Below are 23,583 nucleotides of genomic sequence, written 5' to 3'. Positions count from 1 at the left end.
CCCTAGCAAGACTGTACCAAGAAAATAAAGATAAGTTCCGACCTCCTTTACCAATCAGGCAACCTCTTGAACAGAGGGATCAGTCTAAACACTGTGCATTTCATTCTGATTTTGGCCACCAGACTAACGAATGCAGGAACCTAAGGAGACAGGTAGAGATGCTAATAGCCAGAGGGGAGTTCGCAAGTTATATTCAAGGACCAGCGGTGGAGCAGAGCCGGCCAATGGAGCTTGTGAAGAAGAATCAGAAATCGAATTCTCACAACACGCAACCAGTTCGAGTAATTAATGCAATTCACGGTCGGCCAGAACCTGCTGAGGAATCAGATGAATTGCTTCGAACACGCCTTCGTCAGGCACGGATGAAGAGAATGATAAGCAGTGTAAACACTCTGCACCAGCAGAGCGCATCAACGCAGATAAAGTTTGACGCAGCAGACTTGTTGTGTGTTCAGATCCCTCATGAGGACCCGCTGGTTGTAAGTTTGACAGTGGCTAAATGCTTGGTGCGCAGAGTTCTAATTGACCCTGGAAGTAGTGCGAACATCATGCCAAGAGATACATTCGATCGGCTCGAGATCAAACAAGATCAGTTGAAATCCACCGGGAATCCACTAGTAGGGTTTGATGGAAAGCGAGTGGAGCCCGTCGGCACAGTGGAGGTAGCGGTACATGCTGCCGAAAGGGTTTTGATGGAAACATTTGTAGTTGTTGAAATTCATCCCTCTTACAATCTTCTGATGAGCAGAGGTTGGATCCACAGGGTTCGAGGTGTTCCTTCCACTCTGCATCAGGTAATGAGATGCCTGGAACCAGATGGAACCAAAGTGATTGACATTCATGGAGACCAAGTTGCAGCTAAAGAATGTTACTCTGTAACGCTGAAACATGCCGGAAAGGGGAAAGCTCCCATTCGTTCAGTAAGTCCGAGATAGCAATTACAGGAGCCTCCCTCCAGGCAGAACGGAGAGGAGGAACCAGAGGGCTTGACCGAAGAACCCTTGCTTGATGTGCAAATCGATCAGTTCCGACCAGAACGGACAACCAGAGTAGGGGAACGACTCGTTGAGGAAGAAAAGCAGGAATTAGTTGATTTTTTGTCTCAAAACGCAGATGTGTTCGCATGGAGTCACCTGGACATGCCCGGGATCGATCCTTTGATATCTTGTCATTCCTTGAACGTTAATCCCAATGCAAAACCTGTAAAACAGAAGCAGCGACGGTTTGCCCCCGAGCGCAACCGAATTATTGCCGAGGAAGTTGATAGGCTGCTTGATGCGGGGTTCGTAAGAGAAGTGCACTACCCCGACTGGCTATCGAATGTGGTCGTTGTGCAAAAGAAAAATGGGAAATGGCGCGTGTGCATTGATTTTACCAATTTAAACAAAGCTTGTCCGAATGATAGCTTCCTGCTGCCAAAGATTGATCAGATGGTGGACGCAACAACTGGATATGAACGCCTGACCTTTTTAAATGCTTATTCGGGTTATAATCAGATCCCCATGGACCCCGCTGATGAAGAAAAAACTTCTTTCGTTACTGAACGCGGGACGTATTGCTACAAAGTTATGCCGTTCGGACTAAAGAACGCCGGGGCAACTTACCAAAGACTTATTAGCAAGATTTTTAAGGAACAAATAGGGAAGACAGTGGATATAACTCTTTTAGTGTTTCATGGAATGTTCCATCCTTGTTTAGTTGCATAGATACTATGCCTTGTCATTGATTTCTTGTATTACTTCTATCGTGTTAATTGGAATGCTCTAATCTTGTTAATTGCATAGATATGATGCCTTGTTCTTGATTTCATGTATCACCCCCAATCATGTTAATTGCATTTGATAATGTGATCCTTGTATTCTAGCATCCTTCTTATCGTGTTCTTGGATTATCCCAACTCTGACTTGTTTCATATACGTATATATATCATGATTCTTGTTGCTTATACTCCATGATAGCTTAGGATGATCCCTGAGTCTAATCTTTGACATAGACGTTAGGTAACATGATCCTTTTTGAAATATATCATGTTAGTCCTAAAAATCTCTAAAGAAATCGAGTCGATACATGCTCATCCCCTACGAATAAACTTGTTAGTCTTGTTTATTCACCCCGAAGTTACTGGGTGTTTTGCAGGTAAAGAAGATTTGTTGTGGGATACACAACACTCTTAGACATGCTAGAAGTCTTGAAGTATTTTTGACGACATTGAATATGCACATGTTAGCATATCATGTTTGCTTTTGTTTATTTTGACAAAGCTTGTATCTTTTGATTCCATGTATTTAATGTGTACCTAAGTACACTCTTTATAATGTATTTAACATATATGAGATGAGGCCGGAAGCCAATAACATGTATCTTGCTTTCTATGCACTTTTGTTTTTAAGGCTTAATATGAAAATGTTGAAAAATGCTTAGACATTGTGTCATAACTTTTGCATCGGGTGTGGGAATTTCATTTTTATTCTTTCGTAGGGTCTCATTAATCTTGTATGAAGTGTGGCCAAGGGCCAAACGGTCATTTGAAACCATTTCCAAATTTTGGTTTCCATATTTTCCATTTTAAGTTCATTTTTGCCTTTTTAGCCGTTGGGGGGTCGGATTTTGACTCGGCCATTTTCAGGAGCCGCGGACCATTCCCGCGCACTCAAAATAACTATTTACGTCTGCGTGCCTAATCATTTCCGGGGAAAACCATTTCCTTTGTGATTTGAGCCTCCTATGGAATCATTTTTCAATTTTATTGCATAACCTGTTTTAGGGGCATTATAGACTTTTCACATCAGTTTTATTTTATTTTTTCAATATGGTCGCATAGAAAACGTGATTTTAGGGGGTGTTTCTTTTTCGTGCTTTTACAAAAAACATCGTCTTGGTATCGGAAATCCATCGCAAAGTTCAGATTTCTATTTTTTTTTATTTAGCAGCTTTTTGGACCTCCATGACCAAATTTCATGGAGGGACATTTCGGGCATTCTACATTACATTTTTTTTTTTAATTCTCTTGTAAATCACATAGAAAACTCAATTTTGAGGGGGGGTTTCTTCTTTGTGTTTTTTCAGAAAAATTCATCTTCTTGCCCGTTTTTGATCTCAGATGTAGACAGATCTTGTAGCAGCTCTTTGCTCTCTTGTCCAGTTTTGATCTAGGGGCATTTTGGGGATTTCACAGTGACTTTTTTTCGATTCCGTTCATATGGTCGGGTAGAAAACTCGATTTTAGGGAGGGTTTCTTCTTCGTGTTTTTCCAGAAAAAGTCGTTTCGGACCTCGTCTCTGCTCTTAGTTCTGGCTGAGTTGTTTTCCTTCCTAGCATGTCATGGTGCTTGTCAGGATGCTCGTGGGGCTTGTCAGGGTGCTCGTCTCGATGCCGTGACGTCCATCTTTGTTTTCACTCGTTCTCCCTCGTCCGGACTCCAAATCGAGTGAACTTTTTTTTGAACTTGACTAATTTTTCGATGTCATTCCAACGGTGTGCTCGATTTTACTTGGATCTTTCTGGATAATTACCAGTTTACCCTTTTAGCCTTAAGTGCTTGTTTTTCTTCGTCATGCCGTTTTTCCTTCGTCCGGACTCCGAATCCAGCGATTCTTAAGTCCATCTTGATTATTTTTTTTGTTGTCTTTCCAGCGGTGTACTCAGTGGCACCGGAATCCATACTTTTAAAAATAACTATTTTGCCCCTGGGGGCTTATTTGTCATATTTTTTATCTTTTGCTTCTGCATCAGTTCTCATTGAGTTCCACGACCTCATGGAAGGTCCCTTTGACTTCTTAGAGTCTTGTTTTCTGTTTTATTTTTCGCATATCGGATCCGTTATCGGGTCAATATTCGATTCATCACAGGACACGCTGGCCTAAAAACCAGGGTTGTCACAGGTGGTATCAGAGCTCCTAGGTTCGAAAACCTTAGGACGACAGGTTTTGGGTGCATATCATGCTTTTGTTGGTGTACCTTGATTTATTTATATGCCTATGATAACATGTTTTGGAATTATAACAAGTTTACGTGCTTCGTTTGATAACATGCTCGGTGTGATGACATATTTTCTGTACTTATATGCTTATGTGTTTAAAAGCATATTTGTTTGACATGTTTGATTATGTGGCACCTTGAGTAGATAGTCCATTACTATGATGCATGATAGTTGTTTACTTCTATGTCTGGTTTTGGCATTGTCTCTAAGGATCTATCGTATCCCTTGGATGCATTCTTGTTTCACGAGTTTCTTCCTTGGATAGGAGAAATTCATTCTGTAAGGACCCATGTCGGGAACCTTCTTGTCTGTTCTGTCAATTGATGCGAGTAAGGCTCATGTGAGTGTAGAATAGCAATTCTTGTCTGGTGGAGTGAGACGTAGGCCAGGGAGGCACCGTTTCATTTCCTTTTCCTTATTGGCTTTTAGATCTAAGGCCTTAAGCGTAACGGTGCTAGTGTCATTCTTGTCAGAGTTTTGGGATTAGCTACCCCAACTCTCGCAGATGCCTGGTTTCTGTAGTGCCTTTGGTAATGATCATTTTTGACATTGATGTCATTTGTATCGAAAAGTTCCCATCTGGAGTATGTTATGAACTAGTGCCTTATACTGTCATGCTACCTTACTGACGAGTAAGTGTGGGCGGGTTCTGGTTGCTGTTCGTACTACCTTGACACTCTCTTCTTTCACCGCATTTGACGTTTTGTTTTCTTGGGATTCTCTCGATGGTTGACGTTGAGTTAACGTGCCGATTCGTATGGGGTGTTGTCTTAGTTCATTGTTTCGCGTTCCTTCAGTTGATCTTAAGACTTCAGGATTTGTCCTTCAGTGCGTTGTGAGCTGTCCTTTGATTTGACCTTTTGCTCGGTCATTTTTCTGCTCTCTCTGGTATGTTCCTAATTTCGGGGAAGAAATTCCTTTAAGGAGGGTAGGTTGTAACAACCTGGTCATTTGCCTCCCTTTCCTTTTTCTTGAAATTTTATGAATGAATTTTTTTTCGTTTAATTTCCTTTTCTGAGCTCTGTTTCGTGTCACTTAGTGTCATCTCGAGTGCTCGAAATTAGTTCCTGAGACTCTTTCATGTGAATTGACAACTTCCTTTAAGGACAGAGTCATTTTCGCATTTTCATTTTTCGGACACTATGCGTCTTTCGTCCTTTTCCCTGTTTCGTCTTTTTTCCTATTCTGTTTTTTCCCCGTTTGTCACATTGTTGGCACAACCTCACTTCTCATACGCATAGTTAGTTTTTGACTTCACGTGCCTTCATCTTGAGTGGTTTTCTCGAAATACGTATCTTTACTTTTACAAGAAAGTACTCTGGTTGCTCCCGGTGTTCATAGGGGCATGGATGCACAATTCTTCAGAATTTTTTTCATTTCTTGGGGTGTTTTTCGTAAATACCTTTTGAAGATATTTTATTTCAGGGGCATCTAAGAAAATAACTTTTGGAAGATATTTTCATTCTGGGGCAGTTTCGCAGTTAACCCTTTTTGTAAGGGCCATTGTACAATTAACAAAAGTTATTGCAAAATGTCTCGTTTGGAGCCTGGATCCTTGTATGGGATACATTTTCACATTTCATCGAGTCGTGGACTCTTAGAATTCCGTTCTGGTCGTTTTTCTCCAGTTTCAGAATTTTTGGACCCGATTGCCGCCAAAATTGATAGGGGCATAACTTTTTGCTCAGGACTCAGTTTTTGACGTCGTTTCTTCCATGATTCATATTTTATCATTTTGAATCTTTTTTGTTCATGGAGTTTTTCCGTTTGACCGCGTTTGCTCAAAATTCACTTTTTCGGACCCAGCAGGGCCCTTTCGGGGCAGTTTTTGAGACTTAATACAAATAGGATGCCCTAAAGTGAAAAATCAGATTTTCACTTTTCTTATCCACCTCTTGGCCGATAGCCATGGAAGCTCCTTGGCTTCCACCCTTCACTCACTTTCCTTAAGGTGGACCATTCTCCCCTCCTTTCCTCAAGGTGGACCATTCTCCCCTCCTTTCCTTTGTTTAGTGTCGTACCTCATATTTAATCTAACGTTGACCTGACCGACTTCCTTGGACTTCAAATTCCTAAAATAATAAGGATCTGGCCTATAGTTTAAAAAATAATATATTTCTTATAAATCTTTGATGTCATGCCTGGACAAATTTGAAAAATAATTATTCTTTGAAAAACTAAAAAAGATATGAATGTACAAATATTATGGAATATAATTGACATTTCACATCGTCAGTAAACCTACCGACAACACAATTTTGGACCTACCGAAAGCGTTCATGTTATTTAGGGTCAGGTGTTTTTATCCAAAATATTGCATCAAAGGTCATGCAAACCAACCATCCGAATTTAATTTGGGTAAATAATGCCCAAGTGAGGAGGTAAGGATATCCTCCCACTAGGACTAGATAAAATATTGTAGAGTTGTAATGATAAGTGCAATGACATTTTAATATATATTCCAATTGTCCAAATGACCTACCAAGGCAACCATAAATTTGTTCTTGTAAGAGGGTGTATATATATATATGCATGTTGATAATAAGACCATGCAATAATTTCTCTTAGTATATACATATATATATTTATTTTTTAACTCACTTGACAATACTAACCATTGTCGGGATATAAAAAAAAAAAAACCATATAATATCCAGTGATATCTACTAAAAACATTTTAAAATGGAATCTGAGAGTTTGAATTTTATTAAAAATAAGAATCCGAATTCCTCCTTTATGTGTTGCAGAGTGAATCCAGCTTGTGCCATTTTGATGCATTGTATAGAGTCCAATGCAAAGTTACATGGAGTCTAAATACATTTGTGTTGCACCTCCTCCTCTCTCCTCTTATCATAAACCCTGACATTTTTTCTATGAAAAAAATAAAAAATAAACCATAATCCACTGACCTATTTTCCAATCCTTGTGTTGCAGATCACCATTAAAATAATGGTGTATATAATTTATTAAAATTGCCATTAAAAAATTTATTATTATTAAAGCATAAGTCGGTGCCATTAAATAGTAACGGGATAACAACGGTGGGCACCCCACCGGGTCCTTCCAACGATAAGTCAATGCTTGAATATTTATATATCAAATACATAAAATTTTTGTAAGTATTTTTTTAAATCTTTTTATGTTGACTGGTTTAATTTTTGTAGAAGAGTTAAAGTTATCGTTTCCGTCCGCATCTTCGGTTCAACCTTTGAACTAATCAAATATTTTTCCTTAAGTACCTTATGAGATTGTATACATGAAATTTTTGTAAGTATTTTTTAAAACCTTTTTATGTTGACTAGCAAAAGAGTTAAAGTTATTGTTTCCGCATCTTCAGTTTAACCTTTGAACTAATCAAATATTTTTCCTTAATTACCTCACGAGATTGTCACATTATCTTAATTACCTTATAAATACCATTTGGCTTACTCTATCACCTTATTTTCCTCATCAATTATTATTATTATTATTATTAATTTTCCTTAATTAGTACTCTCACACACACACATTGCTTGAATCATTGACCTTCCTTTAAGAACTTATTTTAATGGTATAAAAAAATTATTAAAATCACCATTAATAACTGAGCTTTTTAATAAAATCACCATTAATAAATGATGGTTAATAATTATTAAAAGCCCCATTAATTCAGTTACAAATTTGAAACTGAGCTTTTTTTATATTATTATTTGTTTTTATTTGAGGTTGTTTGCAGAGGAATGATTTTAATAATTTGAAACATGATTCATGATGTATGTTTGCTTCAGATTATATTTCAAGTAATTCCTAAAAGTTTATATTTTTTGAATTATTGTTTAGAGCAATACTCGGGTCCTGCCCTGTTAGGACAAAATTTGTCCTGCAATTGACGCGGACCACTAAAACACCAACTTCTGTTCCAAATTAAAAATATTATTAAAAAAGTCTAGGGGTGGATCCAACCTGTTTTAATCCGGGTGAATTCTGGAAAAATCCAGTCTGTCGACATAAATATAGGTCATTGAGCATCTCCGGTCTGAATAGCCGCTTCCGCCGCCACTACCCACCTTCTCTCCACTCATTTGTTGCTCTTTCTCTTTCAAGGTTTATACAACTTAAAACTCAAATACAGTAGAAAAGCTCATAAAGTTGGATTTTAGATTCATGATTTATTCTGCTGGCTCTAAATGATCTATATTTATATAATGTACATTACATTCGTTTCCTTGTATCAATGTCCAGTTAAAAATCTCATTGCGTTACTATAATGCTCACATCTTGCATCTCCTTTTCTAATGTGAATACCTTCAAAATTAACAAATAGAGAATAAAAATTGCCAATTTGGAGAAAAATACCCTAAATTCAGAGATTTTATGTCCATGAGAAATTATTCTTTAAACTATTAGTGGTTATTTTGGGAGTCAATATTTGACTTTTTTTTTTTTTTTTTTTTTTTCATTATACCATTAATGTGCTATTAAACTCAAGCAGGGTTAATGTATTTGTGTGGGGGGCAATTGTTCCCTCTGATTTTTTTTATTTGAGTTGCATTCCTTATGATTTGTCTAGTAGGATGAAACTTAATTCGTTCTTTAACATTAACATTCTCATATTACTAAAGTTAACAATAACATTCTTTAATGTTCTCACATGATGTAAATTAATTATAATACCCTCTAACTTTTGAATTGATTTAATATTTAAATTATAAAATTATCATTTTAACATTCACTTATTTTAATCAACCAAAATATCATTTATACATACATATATATACACACACACATGTATAAATCTGAAAAAAAAAAACCAAATTATTCCATGCTCTCTCTCCCCGCCGATCATGGAGACCCACAAGACCCATATTGTCTCAGTTTAATAAAAACCTAAATCACAGACAACTATGGCCGCCCCTCTCTCTGCACCGACCATCGCAGCCGCAACCACCATCCCTCTCATCTCCCTTCTTCCTCTCTCCGTTCTCTCTCCTCTCCACCCAACGTCGCTGCCACCCCACTGTCGCAGTCACATCCACCATCTATCTCCTCTCTCTTCTTCCTCTCTCTCTCTCTCCTCTCCACCTCATCTTCTCCACCCACTGCTGCCATCGCCATCTAGCTCTTGTGCGGAGGAAGTGGTCATCGCTGCTGCGGATGACGGAGGAGGCGGTGAGTTTCTGGTGGCATTCACGGTTGTTCTCGGGGTTTAAGATTGGGAAAGTGATTCAGAGTCAGGTGGGTTTGGGTCGGTTGGCCCGTTTTGCTTAGCACCCGGTGAAGCCATTCACGGCAGGGTGCCACTTTCAGTCAACAATTTTGAAAAGTTGGAGAAGGTATATACATAAAATATATATATGCGCTCGTCAACCTACCAGCCACCTCGATCTAGAGGAGGCCGCAGGAGTCGACATTCTCACTCTCCACCACCGATCGCCTCCTCGTACTACCCTTCTGCACCCCCACATGCTCCTCGCCCTCAGCCGCTTATTAGGCCTCCCACCTGAAAAAATAATTTTATCACAGGCCATGAAAGATCAGAAAGGGGAATTTGCAGGGAGAATGGGTTGGAAGATGCAAGAGGAGGGTGTTTGTTATGCAAGAGGAGGGTATTTTCCGGGAAAAAAAGAGGAGGGTGTTTGTTATGGGCATTTAAGTAATTTAGTAAATATGATATTTTATATTAAAAATTAATTAAATAATAAGGGATAATTTAAACATTTCAGGACGTTTTAGAGTGACAGTATGTGTCATTATTAAAAAATGGGTAAAGTTTCTTCTACCTATCAATAAGGCAAACCTCTTACTGTAATTAATCTTTTTTATTTTTTAGCTTATAATATTTTATTTAGTGATTTTTTCGTATTTGAGATGTATACCTATAAAGTTTTTATATTGTCTCCTGTTGCCCACTCTTTCTCAATTTCTTGGATCCATACCTTATTAAACTGGTTAAAAAACATAAAGAAAAAAAAAAAAAAAACCGTTTGAAGAAATGAATATATAAAACTTGTTTATTTTTATTTGAAAAATATAAATTTGTTGGGAAATAACAAAAACCTATTGGCACTATTTTATAATAATTTATGTAAAAAATATAGCCTGTTCAAATCTTGTAGGCCGAAAGCCGGGCTTAGAATTCTCAAAATACGTTTGGTCCGGACCGGCCGGCCCGTTATGCACCCTTACCCAGACGCATCTGACAATACACTTTTTTTATGTTGACGTACTTTCTTACATTTGTCTATCTCTCTCGCCCGATCTACTCTCTTTCTCTCTCTCCCCCCAACCAGTTTGAACGTGCAGATCGGCGATCTACGCTCTTTCACTCTCTTGTTTCTTTCTTTTCATGTCTCTCCCCCCGAACGAAGGTATTATTCTCAATTTTATGCATGCTTTTGAAAATCCAATTTCTTATTATTTCTCTAATTCTCTTTCTTGTCCTAAAATTGATCTTTTTCAAGATCTGATTTCTGATATTTGATTTGTATGATATTGGTCTTATAGTTTCATGTGTATGGATTTGACGGCTTTCACCTTAGATCCTTACTAGCAATTGAAAAACCCTTTATTTTTCTTATTAGAAGGAAAATTAGGTTTTTTTTTTCCAAAATTGAAGAGCCCATTATTTTTAGGGTTTTTTTTTTTTTTTTTTACCTATTGCTTAGAAGAAAAATTCCTTTGATTTATTTTTTGGTAAGGTAAATTAAAATAATTTTTTAAACAAAAAAATTTCGATTGGTAGCGATTAATTGATAATGTAATAGGGTCACATTATTGATGTGAAAAGACGGAAACTTTTTGGGTGGGTTACAGCTGTATGTTGTTGTAATTATTCGATAGATAGACGGATACTTTTTATGTAGAGAGATGGATACTTTTTGGGCGGTGAAACATACCTCTAATTGTCCCTAATTAATGTGGGACGGAAGTAGTAACTATTTTTTGTCTACAGTATTATTTATGAAACTGTGTACCTGACTCACGAGGTAAATTTACCCTTTTCATATTATCATTTAGTTGAATTTAATGATCCATCTCCTCTCTTACTCTCTCTTCCAGATCAGCTGAAGCTTTTGAGAAAACAGGACCCAACTGAGGGTAGCAGAACCGGAGCGAAGCTCTGTGAACAAACAACAACCAAACTGGTGAATAACTCCATCAACGTGCAGATCGGCAAGACCCGGAAGTTTAAACACCGTGAACTCCGGCGAGCTTCAGTTCAGTACAGAGATCTCCGGCGAGCTCTCTTACTCCCTCTACCAGACCAGGAAGCAAATCGAACACTACCGACGCGCCGAACCAACTGAAGCTAGCAGAACCGGCGTGAAGCTCTGTGAGCAAACAACAACCAAACTGGTGAATAACTCCATCAACGTGCAGATCGGCGAGACCCAGAAGTTTAAACACCATGAACTCCGGCGAGCTTCAGTTCAGTACAGAGATCTCCGGCGAGCTCTCTTACTCTCTCTACCAGACCAGGAAGCAAATCGAACACTACCACCGCGCCGAACCAACTGAAGCTAGCAGAACCAGCGTTACCAAACTGAACGGTGAAGAAGTGAAGACCGGCGAGACCCAGAAGTTTAAACACCATGAACTCCGGCGATTCAGTTCAGTACAGAGATAAACCAATCGCCGTGAACAGTTCCGGCGAGCCCATTAACAAATCCAGAAGTGCGCGCGCTCCTGTTTAGGCAAACTTCAGTTTCGGTGAGTCAATCCGGCGAGACGAGAAGTTCCGGTGAGCTCCAGCGAAGCCTCAACCTTCTCGACCCAACTGCAGCAATGTTTTCCGGCGTGTTTCAGCGATGACCGACGCGAGCTACAACAAACAACGTCGACCAAACTTCAGAGACAAGTTTAAGTCCGGCACCTAGAGTTCTCTAACTCCGGCGAGGCTCAATCCACTCCGGCGAGTTTCAGTGAGTTGCCGGTGCGAACTTCAGGCGTAGCTTCAGTTCGTAGCACCTCTGTTACGGTGACCAGGCTGTTTCGGCGAGCTTCAATCACTCCCAACTGCTCAGGCGAGTTTCAGTGTGTTACCGGTCCAAACTTACAGATCCAAAGTGAAAACCCATATCAGGTCAGGTCCGGGTGAGCTTTTTCCATACAGATTTTTTATAAATAATGGGTAATATTGGAAAAAATCATTATTTATAAAGTATAGACTTATTTGTAAATATTTTTGAAACATACAACTTCTTGATCTCCCTTAAAAAAAATTTAGGACTAATTTGTCTTTAAAATTTAAAAGTATAAACTTAATATGGTAAAAACTACTGTATTCAGGGGCGGAGCCAGTGTGTGCCCTTGGCCTGGTTCGCCTAAAATTCCTATTTAATGCCCCCTAAAATTTTTAATTTTTAATTTTTAAAATTATATCCTAAATTTTTCTTTCTTTTCACTTATGCTCTTAAAATTCCTTTGATTTCCTAAAAAAAAAAAAAAATGTTAAATTTTCCTTCCTTTTTGGGATGGGATGATTACGTTCTGTATGCTTCATTATCATGGTGGGTTGAGTTATGGAAGGCAGACCCGAAATCTTGATCTTGTGTTCGAAAGAAATGAAAAGATTAATACAATATCTTCTAGGTTGAAACCAGAAAAGGTTTATCTTAAACACTTAAATCTTGTTTTTCAGCTTTCTATTTCCAGTGGTATTCAACACCTTCTTTTCCTTCCTCTCAGATTCCGCATAGAACCGGGTTTGGTATTGGAGAGGAAATTGCCGGTGCTTGTACCTTTGTTTTTGTGGACTGATCACCTATTCAGTGACGGTTGTAATGCACACACCAAATATTATATCGAACAGGTAAACATTAAAGACTGCTCTGTCATTATGATTTATTAATATTTTTTACACCAACATATAATTGGCCTCGGATGATTTACTCTATACTTTATAATCATAGAGAATTTGAATTTTTATATCTGCAGTCCAATTGGGGTTAAAATTTTTGGGAAGGCCCAATAAAATTTTTGGGCAGGCCCAGTAACACTTAGTACATTTTTTTATAGTCCAGTTGTTTAAATAACCCAGTTTCAATTCCCAATTTTAGAAACCCTGTAATTATATATGCATAATTATAATTACATGATGTAATCATGATGTAATCAGATATTTTCCCTGGGGAAACACTGGTAAATTCTTCCGCTTCTTTGTATCTTCTATGAATTCTATATTTTAATCCATTATGTTGTGTACTTTACTGTTTGATCTTCTGCTAAAGGAAGATCACCTGTGACTCTGGTTCTTGTAACTATCCAGTTAACTTAATTTATTGATCTTTAAGTGAAATTGGTTTTTTAGGCCTCTGCTGCTTTTGTATATTCTATGAATTGTTTTTTTGAATCAATTATTGTGTGTACTTTACTGTTTGATCTTCTGCTAAAGGAAGATCACTTGTGACTCTGGTTCTTTTAACGATTCAGTATTTTTAACTTAATTTGACCTGCAACCCTGGGTTTTAAGTAAAATTGGTTTTTTAGGCCCCAGTGAATTTATATATATGGGTTTGCCACAACCACAGTTTCAGTACAGAGGGAGGGAGAGAGTTGAAATGTTCAGAGTTTTTAGCAAAAAAGATTCTGGAGGGCTTCGAACCAGCCAAAGATCTCCTGCAAAAAAAGAGTGTTCTATACAGTCGCATAATTTTATGAATTTCATTAACATCAACGCGAACTGAAAAAATTGAAGGCCTCTAAGCCCCATCTTAACTAAAAAAAATTAAAAGCTGAATCATAAGCCACTAAAACACCCAAAGAAGAGTCGAACAATATTGAATTCTACCAGTTAGATTCATTTGGCAAAGAACCCTACCAGACCTGTGTTTTGTTAGTTCATCATTGTATTCTTTTCCCCTTCGGAGTGTGGCAGTACAAAATTTCTGATAGAAAAACTAAAATATCAAATATGACTCTCTCTCTCTCTCACATCACAACAGAAGTATAGTTTGCCACAACTCAACACTCAGATACTAAAGACGTACAGGACCCAAGGATATAAAAATGTCATTGAGAATAATCTAACTATTAGTCAAGAGATTATGTATTCATGGAAATTATGTAACCATGGATAGCAACGTAGGCCCCTCAATGAAAGATCATGTTAGTGTATCCTGTACTATCTTAACCACTATGTACATTTACAGAAGCATCACAACAGTACCACTTACCCTTTTTATCTCTTCTGCTGAAATACATGTCATATGCGAGGGAAGTTCCTCCTTCTCCAAGTCCTAAACAATCAGATGCAAATTTTAACAAGGAAGCAGGTATTATAGCAAATCTTAGCTGAAATAGAAGATAAGAAGTAAGACTGCATACCAATTCACCAATTAAAATGGCACCTTCAAGAGCAGCATTGGCTGCATATGAGAATTAGAATTTCAGTGAGCTGACAGAGTATTGAAAATTAGCAGATCAAACTTAAGTAAACAACGAAAGAGAAAAAGGGTACCAAATTGATCAAAAGAACGATGTATCTCCAACAGTCTTTGACCATCTCGAAGCAATACAAGAAGCTTCTCTGTGGAAAAAGGGTTTGAAATATATAAATAAGCATGAGCCCAAAATAGAGACCGGAGATAAAATTGTAGCACCACTAAAATACATTCCACCTGAACTATCTGAAACTTAAAAGTGCATTTGACAGTAAATCTCTTCAGATGGCATGTATGATTTGCAGCATGCATGAAATAATCACATAAGCACCAACATGCTTTAAGGCATGCAGAATTTTGATTAAAAATCCATATGGCAGTGGAATGTTCAGAGTTTAAAGTCCTTAAAAAGCTAGACATGGACATAACGAAGACATGTGAATGCATAAAATATAGTCTAGGCTTCTGCTTTATAATTTCATTTTTATAGAAAAAAAACCTTTGTTATTCATTTTTCTTACAATCACATTTTATCTTTTACACATTATTATTATTATTTGCTGAAACCTTGAATTTCTAGAAAAATTAATTTTAACCATTACCAGTTACTTTAAATTTTAAATCTAAAACAATATAAATCAGTGTTAAGAATATCTTTTGCATAAAATATGCTTTGAATAATATAAATGATAGTTTTTGTGAATAAAATTGGAGAAAGGCAAGAAAGGAACACAATTAAGTATAGAACTTCTTTGGAAATAGCTTCTAAAAGCAAGACACTAAGGCTTTATTGTCTTAACGGAAATTCATTCGACTCCGTTGTCTTTGATGTAGAAAAGTAGGACTTTTTCCGTACTTTTCCCAATTAGAATTTACGGAATAAGCAAAATTTCAATGCTGCGATCCAATTCCAGTATCCAGAAAGATTTTTTTTTTTCTTCTTCTTGAAGTTATTTGGTATACCTAGGAATTGTTGACTTCCAACATATTAACCATGCTAATGATCTCCAAATTGTCAATCTATATAAAGGTAACAGAAAAATGCCCTGATTCACTTCATATACAGAAACAAAAATGATTAAACTATATTTTAGTCCCTTAGAAAATGTAACCTCATACTCTAATTCACTACAAAATCTAATATGTAGTCTACCCATTTAGGTAAACAGCTCTGAGAAATTTCCAAAAGCAACCTGAACAAAAGTTTAACTAGAAAGGAAATTAGGGTATATCAGTAGTAGACAAAAACTATCATACAATTGCACCCATAACACAAATATGAGCCTAATTATAGCCTTTAGAAGCAATCAAGGATTGTAGCCTTGCTGTATCTCTTCTCCATACAAAAGTGAAAGGTTCTACCCCCTCCTCTTCTCTAAAAAAGAGAGAAAAAAAAAAAATTGCCTTTCGAAGCAGATTGGGTAATAATGGCTAAATTGAAGAATCTGATGTGTTTCAGATTGTATAACAAACAATAACTTTTGACATACTAACAAAGGAAAACCAGAACTTCATATTTAACTTTTAAACCAGAACAGGATTGAAACTGTATATTTAAAACAAAAGAAAACCATAACTTCTTATAGTAACTTTCAGAAAGAGCTCACTTAATATCAGAAATATAATCGTTAGACGAAGAAGATAAGCTAATTAGAGAGAGCTTACTGTCAAGATAACTTGCAAGAGAAGTAGACAGATATCTTCTGGTCCTGCCCAAGACATTGAACTCAAACTCTTTTGGTATCTGATAAATCACTGAAAAATCCTCCGAAAACCGAACAAATTGCTTTGGCAGCTCCGATTCCCCCTCCGCTGCCTCACCAACACTTCCCTATATAATCCAAATATCTCCCAAAAATATAAAAAACCTAAATTCACAATCACAGAAAACCTCAAATCAATCCAAACACTACACTAGCAAAAACCTCCCTGAAAAAATAAACCCCTGATTGAACACCACTCTTCCAAACCTGTTATCTAAAAAACCCTAACTTGACTAATCCCAAAACCCTCTAAATTAAGACTAAAGAATTTTGAGTTTGGTAGCTCCTCCAGATTGATGGGACTGAATGGTTTACGATAAACGGTCAGATTCAGTCACACAGGAATGATTCAAGAGAAAATTGGAAAGAAAAATGAGGGAAAGCGCGAGAAAGTGAGATAAACTGCAGGAACTATTTGCGAGAGAATTTTGCACTTACAGATTTCTTGGGTTTGGACCTTCCCATGATGGCTAAATTGAAGAATCTGTTTCAGTTAATAAGATTGTATAACAAACAATAACTTTTACTTGTATTTTTACTTATCAAAAAAAAAAAAAAAAAAGGTTGTCTAAGAAATAATAACTTTTGACATACTAACAAAGGAAAACCCGAACTTCATATTTAACTTTTAAACCAGAACAGGATTGAAACTGTATATTTAAAGCAAAGGAAAACCAGAACTTCTTATAGTAACTTTCAGATAGAGCTCACTGAATGTCAGAAATATAAATGTAAGACGAAGAAGATAAGCTAATTAGAGAGAGCTTACTGTCAAGATAACTTGCAAGAGAAGTAGCTAGATAGATCTCTTCTGGTCCTGCCCAGGACATTGAACTCAAAACTCTTTCGGTATCTGAAAAATGACCGAAAAGTCCTCTGAAAACCAAACAAATTGCATTGGGCAGCTCCGATTCCCCCTCCGCTGCCTCACCAACACTTCCCTATATAATCCAAATATCTCCCAAAAATATAAAAAACCAAAATTCACAATCACAGAAAACCTTAAATCAATCCAAACACTACCCTAGCAAAAATCTCCCTGAAAAAATAAACCCCTGATTGAACACCAATCTTCCTAACCTGTTATCTAAAAGACCCTAACTTGACTAATCCCAAAACGCTATAAATTAAGACTAAAGAATTTGAGTTTGGTATCTCCTCCAGATTGATGGGACTGAATGGTTAACAATAAACGGTCAGATTCAGCTACACGGGAAGGATTCAAGAGAAAACTGGAAAGAAAAATGAGGGAAAGCGCGAGAAAGTGAAAGAAACTGCAGGAACTATTTGTGAGAGAATATTGCACCTATAGATTTCTAGGGTTTGGACCTTCCCATTTGTGAGCTTTTTGTAAATTGATTTCTGGAGGGCTTTGAACCAGCCAATGATCTACTGGAAAACATGACGTTATCAGATATTTTCTGTGGGCAGACACTGGTAAATTCTTCTGCTTTTTTATATGTTCTATGAATTGTGTATTTTAATCAATTATAGTGTGTTCTTTATTGTTTGAGCTTCTGCTGAAGGAAGATCAAGATCACTTGTGACTCTGGTTCTTTTAACTATCTAGTCTTTTAATTTAATTAATTGACCTTGAATCCTGGGTTTTATGTGAATTTGGTTTTTAGGCCCCCTGTAATTTTATATTTATGGTCTTGGATACTGTGAAATTTTTTTCTGGACAACCACAGTTCCTAGGGCATTTACAAGGCGTTTCTGTACAGAGGGAGAGGGAGAGTTGAAATGTTCTGATTTTTTGCAAAAATTTTTCTGGACAACCACGGTTCCTAGGGCATTTACAAGGTGTTTCAATATTGAGGGAGGGAGAGAGTTGAAATGTTCCGAGTTTTTTGCAAAAAAATTTCTGGACAGCCACAGTTCCCGAGGTGTTTCAGTACACACGGAGAGAGAGTTGAAATGTTCTGAGATTTTTGCAAATTAATTTCCAAAAAATTTTCTGGAGGGCTTCGAACCAGCCAAAGGTGTCCTACTGGAAAACGTCTACGAATTCTTTGTTTTAATAGATTATATTGTGTCCTTTATTATTTGAGCTTCTGATGAAGGAAGGTTATTCGTAAGGTCAGTTGTAACTCTAATTTTTGTAATTATCCAGTCTTTTAACGTAATTTGGCAACCTTCACAGGACCTCAACCCCCCCTTGGGCATCTATGTGAAATTTGTGTTTGTTCCATAGCCAGATCTGAATTTGAGAAAAAGGAATCGAAATCCAAGGTAAATTTGCAGAAGTTTTTTTGCATTTTCTATTTTGGTTTCATTTTCAGCGTTTCTTGTGATTTAACTACAGTATGTACTTCTTAATGTAGAACAGTTGCGATATTATCCGTTTTGAAATCAATCTAATTTTAAATATGTAGACATCTGGCGGTTATCCTATGAGCACTGGTCTTGGGATTTTGAAAACTTATTCTAGTCAAACTCCTCAGGTATTTGCATTTTCTCAAAAGGCTTTTTGCATCTTTAATTTTCATGCCCTTTTTTATATTGTTTTTGTACTAATATAATATTGTTACAGCTGGTCAATATTTTTGGGTTGACGGGCAGCCAAGCATTCCTTTTGCGCTCAGGCAGACTGATCTCCGCTTCTGATTTTGTTTCCAAGCTTGAGGCATCTCCTGGTGGAATATACCTTTCCAAAGACGAATATTGCCAATGGTTGGCTGCTGCTCCAAAAAAGGATTTTATGGTAGAGCTTTTAATGGAAGGCTGGTTATGCGTTGTTGGAACAAATGTGAAATTATTAGATTCTATAAAGACTGTTGTTGGAGAAAGACCTAGTTCTATTTGTGCATACGTTGATGGGTCTTAATGGCTATTTGTGCATACGTTGATGGGTCTTAATGGCTTCCTTTAAGTGCGCTTAAAGGAAGCCATTAAGACCCATCAACGTATGCACAAATAGAACTAGGTCTTTCTCCAACAACAGTCTTTATAGAATCTAATAATTTCACATTTGTTCCAACAACGCATAACCAGCCTTCCATTAAAAGCTCTACCATAAAATCCTTTTTTGGAGCAGCAGCCAACCATTGGCAATATTCGTCTTTGGAAAGGTATATTCCACCAGGAGATGCCTCAAGCTTGGAAACAAAATCAGAAGCGGAGATCAGTCTGCCTGAGCGCAAAAGGAATGCTTGGCTGCCCGTCAACCCAAAAATATTGACCAGCTGTAACAATATTATATTAGTACAAAAACAATATAAAAAAGGGCATGAAAATTAAAGATGCAAAAAGCCTTTTGAGAAAATGCAAATACCCCATCACCGGCGAAGCGGGTATAGGTGTAGTATTTGTGAATGTATTTGGAAAATATATTAGTTATGTTAGCAAGCGCGTGGGTCGTTTGAGTGATCCCGAAGAAGCTGAACTAAGCGCACTAAAGGAAGCCATTAAAATTGCCAACGATTCAAATTATAGTGACTTCATTGTCTATTCTGATTCCTCGGACATGGTTAAAGGGATGAAGTTGAACCCGGCCAGCGATAAATTCTACGAAGCACAACTGAAATTTCCTAATATCTATGCGTGAGTACATTTTGTTCCATCATTCTTTAGTCCATTTTATTTATTTATTTATTTTTATAATTTGTTTTTAATATACTGATTTTTTATTTGATCAGAAATTTGCATGCTGAGGCGTCTAAAATCACGTGTTTCCGAATATCATTTGTATTCCGAGAGAGGAAAACCGCTGCCGATTTTTGCGCTAACGCGGCTTTAAGGGAGCTCCGGTGTCCCAAAGATTATGTAGAGACTCTTGTCCTGAAAGATCACACTGTGAAAAATTTCAGGTTTTATCGGAAAGTTCTTGCTATAGAAGAGGTTGGCGGAAGAAAGTGGTCACCGCAGGTGGAGTGGTTGTTTCTTGACCTTCCAGATTCCCACAAGGTAACTCTGTGAATTTTAGGCCTTTCTTGTCTTGTATCTCCCAAAACAGTTTTCTGTTCTGGGTGTTTTCTGCTTGGTTTTTTTTGGGAGAACAATTTTTTTAAAACTAGAGTTGAGGAGTTGCTGCTATTTTTAGAGAACAACTCAATGTTGTTTTTGGAGTTTTTGGAGAACATACTGAGAACTGTTCTCCACTTAAAAAAAAGCGGTACCCTCATTTTGTAACCTTTAAGGATTCAAGACCCAAAGTTATTAGGATATATAATGAGAAAGCATGCTATGTTTTCTTAAGAACTTGTGGCCAACTTGTCATTTTTTATTGAAAACTCCTGTAGAAAGAGCATATATAAGAGTATCCTAAGAACTTAAGAGCGTAGTTACTGGTTTCTTGCTTATCTGTCACCTTTGTCAATCCTAAGTGCCAAGTCATTAAAGTACTAATTATTCCTTTCACCTGACCGTGGGCTATGGCTTAGGTACTATTTTTTACTTACATTTGACTACAAAAAGTATTAGCACGAATCTCACCAAAAGCATCTTTGATATAAAAATAAAGTAAAATAAATTCTACTAAATAAATTACTAGGAACTCGAATGATTGAGATAAACTCAATAAAGAGCTTGATAACCTTTATTCCTCTGGGCAAGAGTTGTTACTCTTTGGGGATTCTGTTGTTATGCTGCTACTACACATACCAAGATAATTTAGAATTAGGTGATTCTATTAGTTAATATATACTTCTCTTTTCCTTTTTATCTAAATTGATTGGAAAAGAAATTATGTTCTTCACCAGCTATTAAACTACATAAATGATATAGACATAGATATATTATTTTCTCAATCAAATGGGGGACATCGTATAAACTTTATTTAGCCATCTCTCTGGCTTCCCTGCAAAGCTGCAGTTAGTCAAGCTTAAGCACCCTGCATTTGAACTTGTCAAATTGATCTCTAACAAATTAGATAGATTTGAGTGAGCTTCGAGGGCATTGCTTTGATTGTAGACATCCACGGATGGGACTTCCTCGTGTTCTGCTCTTCGAAAGGGTGTAGTAGAAGAATCAGAAAATTTGGTTCGACTCTTATGGCTTTGCCGTCCTTTACGCAGCAATCTTCTTTCGTGGCGCATTTTCTCAAGTTGGTCGTACTAGGTTTTGACCATATTGGTTGAAGCCTGCCCCTTCCCTTGCATCGTCAAAACGGCAAAACCTTTGAGCACAGACAGGCTATCTATCGAATGCCCCCCCTACGACACCGTGGGTAAAGGATGATGTCAGTCACTTTCAAATTCATATTCTTCGGTTTCAGCATACGCTGCTCCATCTGCCTCCCCACAGCACAGTGTATTTCGGCTGAGATCTTCAATTGCTTCATAAACTTGCCCAGAAATAGTATCCAGACCTGTAGGATCTGTCGAGTTTCATTCTTAAATTCACATCTCGAGCCTGCCCTTCGCTCCTTCCTATTGCATTTCATTAATTAATGAACAATCGCTCTATGAAACAATAGCTTCATAGACTTGCACCTTTTGGATTGACCTTTAACTGACATCCATCTATTTCAGTAACATCCATCTCAAATTAGGCCAAGTCATAGAAAGAAAACTCAAAATAATGGAGATTTTTTTCTAATACTTTTTGTTAAATAAAGTGAGTGAATCGCTTTCCATTAATTAGCTCATTGAACCGCCTTTGCTCTCTTTTTCACTTTGCCTTTGAAGCAGCTTGTGGCATATCATCAGCTTTGCGGTGTAAATGTTCTCATTTTCTGATTTCCATCATCATTGCTGCCATCAACACCAACCGAAACATCTCTATCAACATCTTTGTCTATAGATAGAGGAAAGTCTTTCAATTGGCTTTCTCGTTTCCCCATCCTGACGAACGAAGTCCCGTCTATCTCAACTTTCTTTCTAGTACTTCGTTTAAGCCAATAATAAAGACTCTGTAGCCACGAAAGCCTCGAAAGAAAGCAGAACGTGGGCTCTTTGTACAAATATGGAACAAACCTGATGGGGAGGACTCATTTACAGGGCAAATAATTCATTTAGTTTAGTGAAATAGTGTTCCTTGTGGAGACTTCCCAAACCTGGCTAAGGAATCTGCAATGCCACCGGTTTTGAAGTCAATAGTGTGCAACTGCAGGGCTTCCCACATCCTCTGGTTTGCTCGGTAAGGCTTCTGCGTTTGATAACCCATGTGGGAGTGTGTCAAGTTTTACTAAAGCGATTTTACATTTCAAAGGAACGGTTCCATGTGCAGAATCCATTGACTACCTCTAAACCTTACAACTACAGTGAGGCATCAACTAATAGGTCGATTTAAAGGTAGTCCAAACATTTCATAAAAGCCCCAATACCTTGCAGTATATCCATAAACTTTTGTTGTCTTCTAGTGACTTATTGTACTATAATGCCAGCTATAATCTATAAGGGGTGAACCAGTTTTATATTTTAAAATCTTGTTTGGCAGATCTTGGGTTGAAGGCTGTTGGTGCATTTGTTGGCAGTTCATATTGCCTTCCCAGCACCTTCTATGTTCTCAATTTCTGGTTTTCTTTTTCAATTGGGTTCTAAACTTTTTCCTTTGCAGAACTGATCGTAATTTTAACCGTAGTTGAAGGCTTATCATAATTTTGTCAAGTTTTATTTTAATTCTTGTCCTCTTGTTTGCTGCAGGAAGGACTTTTGGTGGTTGTGAAAATTCTGTTCCATGGAATGTCATCTGATACTATTGATACTTTAGGTGGTTTATTAATATATGTGGTTATCATACTTTTGAACATGGTATATCTCGGTGGTTTATTATATAGGTGAATATATCTCTGTTTGGATGTCACATGTATGAATGTCATGGGAATATCTCGGTGGTTTATATATTGCGGGTGTCGGTTTATTATATAGTTGAATATATCTCTTTAATTGCGAGATTGTGGATATTATATGTATGAACATGTGTAGTGTAGTGTTTTATTATATGTCGGGTGTCTCTTTATTCGCGAAATATTGAGGACATTATAATTATAATAGACTAAAACCAGCACTGTTTGGATGTCAATATGTGAATGTCACTTTGATTAAATAATAAACCTTAGCATTTCCTCGTGACACCCGACGAACAGAAAATCTGGCCAAATTAAACACTTCTTGCTGATTGTATGTTCTTTTGAGCATAAAATTTATAATGCTTTCTTCCAAATATCAACCTGCCGTAATCTTATTGCATGAAATCTGCAAAATCACCCAAGGTGTTCATTATTAATTGCAAGACGGATCTGTTAAAATAAAATTTTGGTTCGCGCGTTAGTTTGCTACATCTTTCGCGTTGAAGTTGTTATTTATTTAGCCAAATGATTAAATTTCTCTAGAAATGCCGTGGGCATCGGGTTACGCCACGTCACCCTAAGTCAAGGCAGTTTGAACGTCACCTCTGCAGTCAAAGTCACGACAGAGCCCAGATTTTAGCAAAGCTCCAATTAACAAATCGCCATATAAAAATAAGGGTGCCATAGCGATTGATAAACACTCGTATGGAATGCAATTTGTATACTTTAAGTGAAAGAGGGTAAAAACTT

General features: G+C 37.2%; 1 protein-coding gene across 6 annotated transcripts; it reads left to right on the top strand.

The window, feature by feature from the left end:
- The first annotated feature begins 10,196 nt into the window (after window positions 1-10,196).
- LOC132280131 (uncharacterized) lies at window positions 10,197-22,847 on the top strand. 6 transcript variants are annotated; one of them, XR_009471466.1, is made up of 7 exons: window positions 10,198-10,326; window positions 11,018-12,046; window positions 12,647-12,770; window positions 18,247-18,335; window positions 19,580-19,646; window positions 19,742-20,009; window positions 22,688-22,847. XR_009471466.1 is itself a non-coding variant. In XM_059782253.1 (3 exons), the coding sequence occupies exons 1-3, from the start codon at window positions 19,333-19,335 to the stop codon at window positions 22,823-22,825; spliced, it is 720 nt and encodes a 239-aa protein (XP_059638236.1). In that variant the 5' UTR covers window positions 19,008-19,332; the 3' UTR covers window positions 22,826-22,847. The 6 variants fall into 6 exon arrangements, 1 of the variants encoding a protein (XP_059638236.1); XR_009471465.1 differs by having other exon boundaries at window positions 10,199-10,326; window positions 11,018-12,041; XR_009471467.1 differs by lacking the exons at window positions 19,580-19,646; window positions 19,742-20,009; window positions 22,688-22,847 and adding exons at window positions 18,479-18,547; window positions 18,637-18,920 and having other exon boundaries at window positions 10,197-10,326; window positions 11,018-12,041.
- The last annotated feature ends 736 nt before the right edge of the window (window positions 22,848-23,583 follow it).

Source organism: Cornus florida, unplaced genomic scaffold (genome assembly GCF_030987335.1).
Source record: "Cornus florida cultivar Cherokee Brave unplaced genomic scaffold, ASM3098733v1 CherokeeBrave_3.0.0_Hap2_Chr10, whole genome shotgun sequence".
In the NCBI taxonomy this organism is placed as follows: domain Eukaryota; kingdom Viridiplantae; phylum Streptophyta; class Magnoliopsida; order Cornales; family Cornaceae; genus Cornus; species Cornus florida.
Note: the sequence above shows the minus strand (reverse complement) of the source record. Positions and strands in the feature narration are given on the sequence as shown.

Excerpts from the sequence above, each read along its gene's own strand:
- LOC132280131 (XM_059782253.1), top strand. The coding sequence starts at position 19,333 with ATGAAAATTAAAGATGCAAAAAGCCTTTTGAGAAAATGCAAATACCCC. Across the intron at positions 19,647-19,741 it reads AAATTTCCTAATATCTATGC|AAATTTGCATGCTGAGGCGT; the intron begins GTGAGTACATTT and ends TTATTTGATCAG. Across the intron at positions 20,010-22,687 it reads ACCTTCCAGATTCCCACAAG|GAAGGACTTTTGGTGGTTGT; the intron begins GTAACTCTGTGA and ends TGTTTGCTGCAG.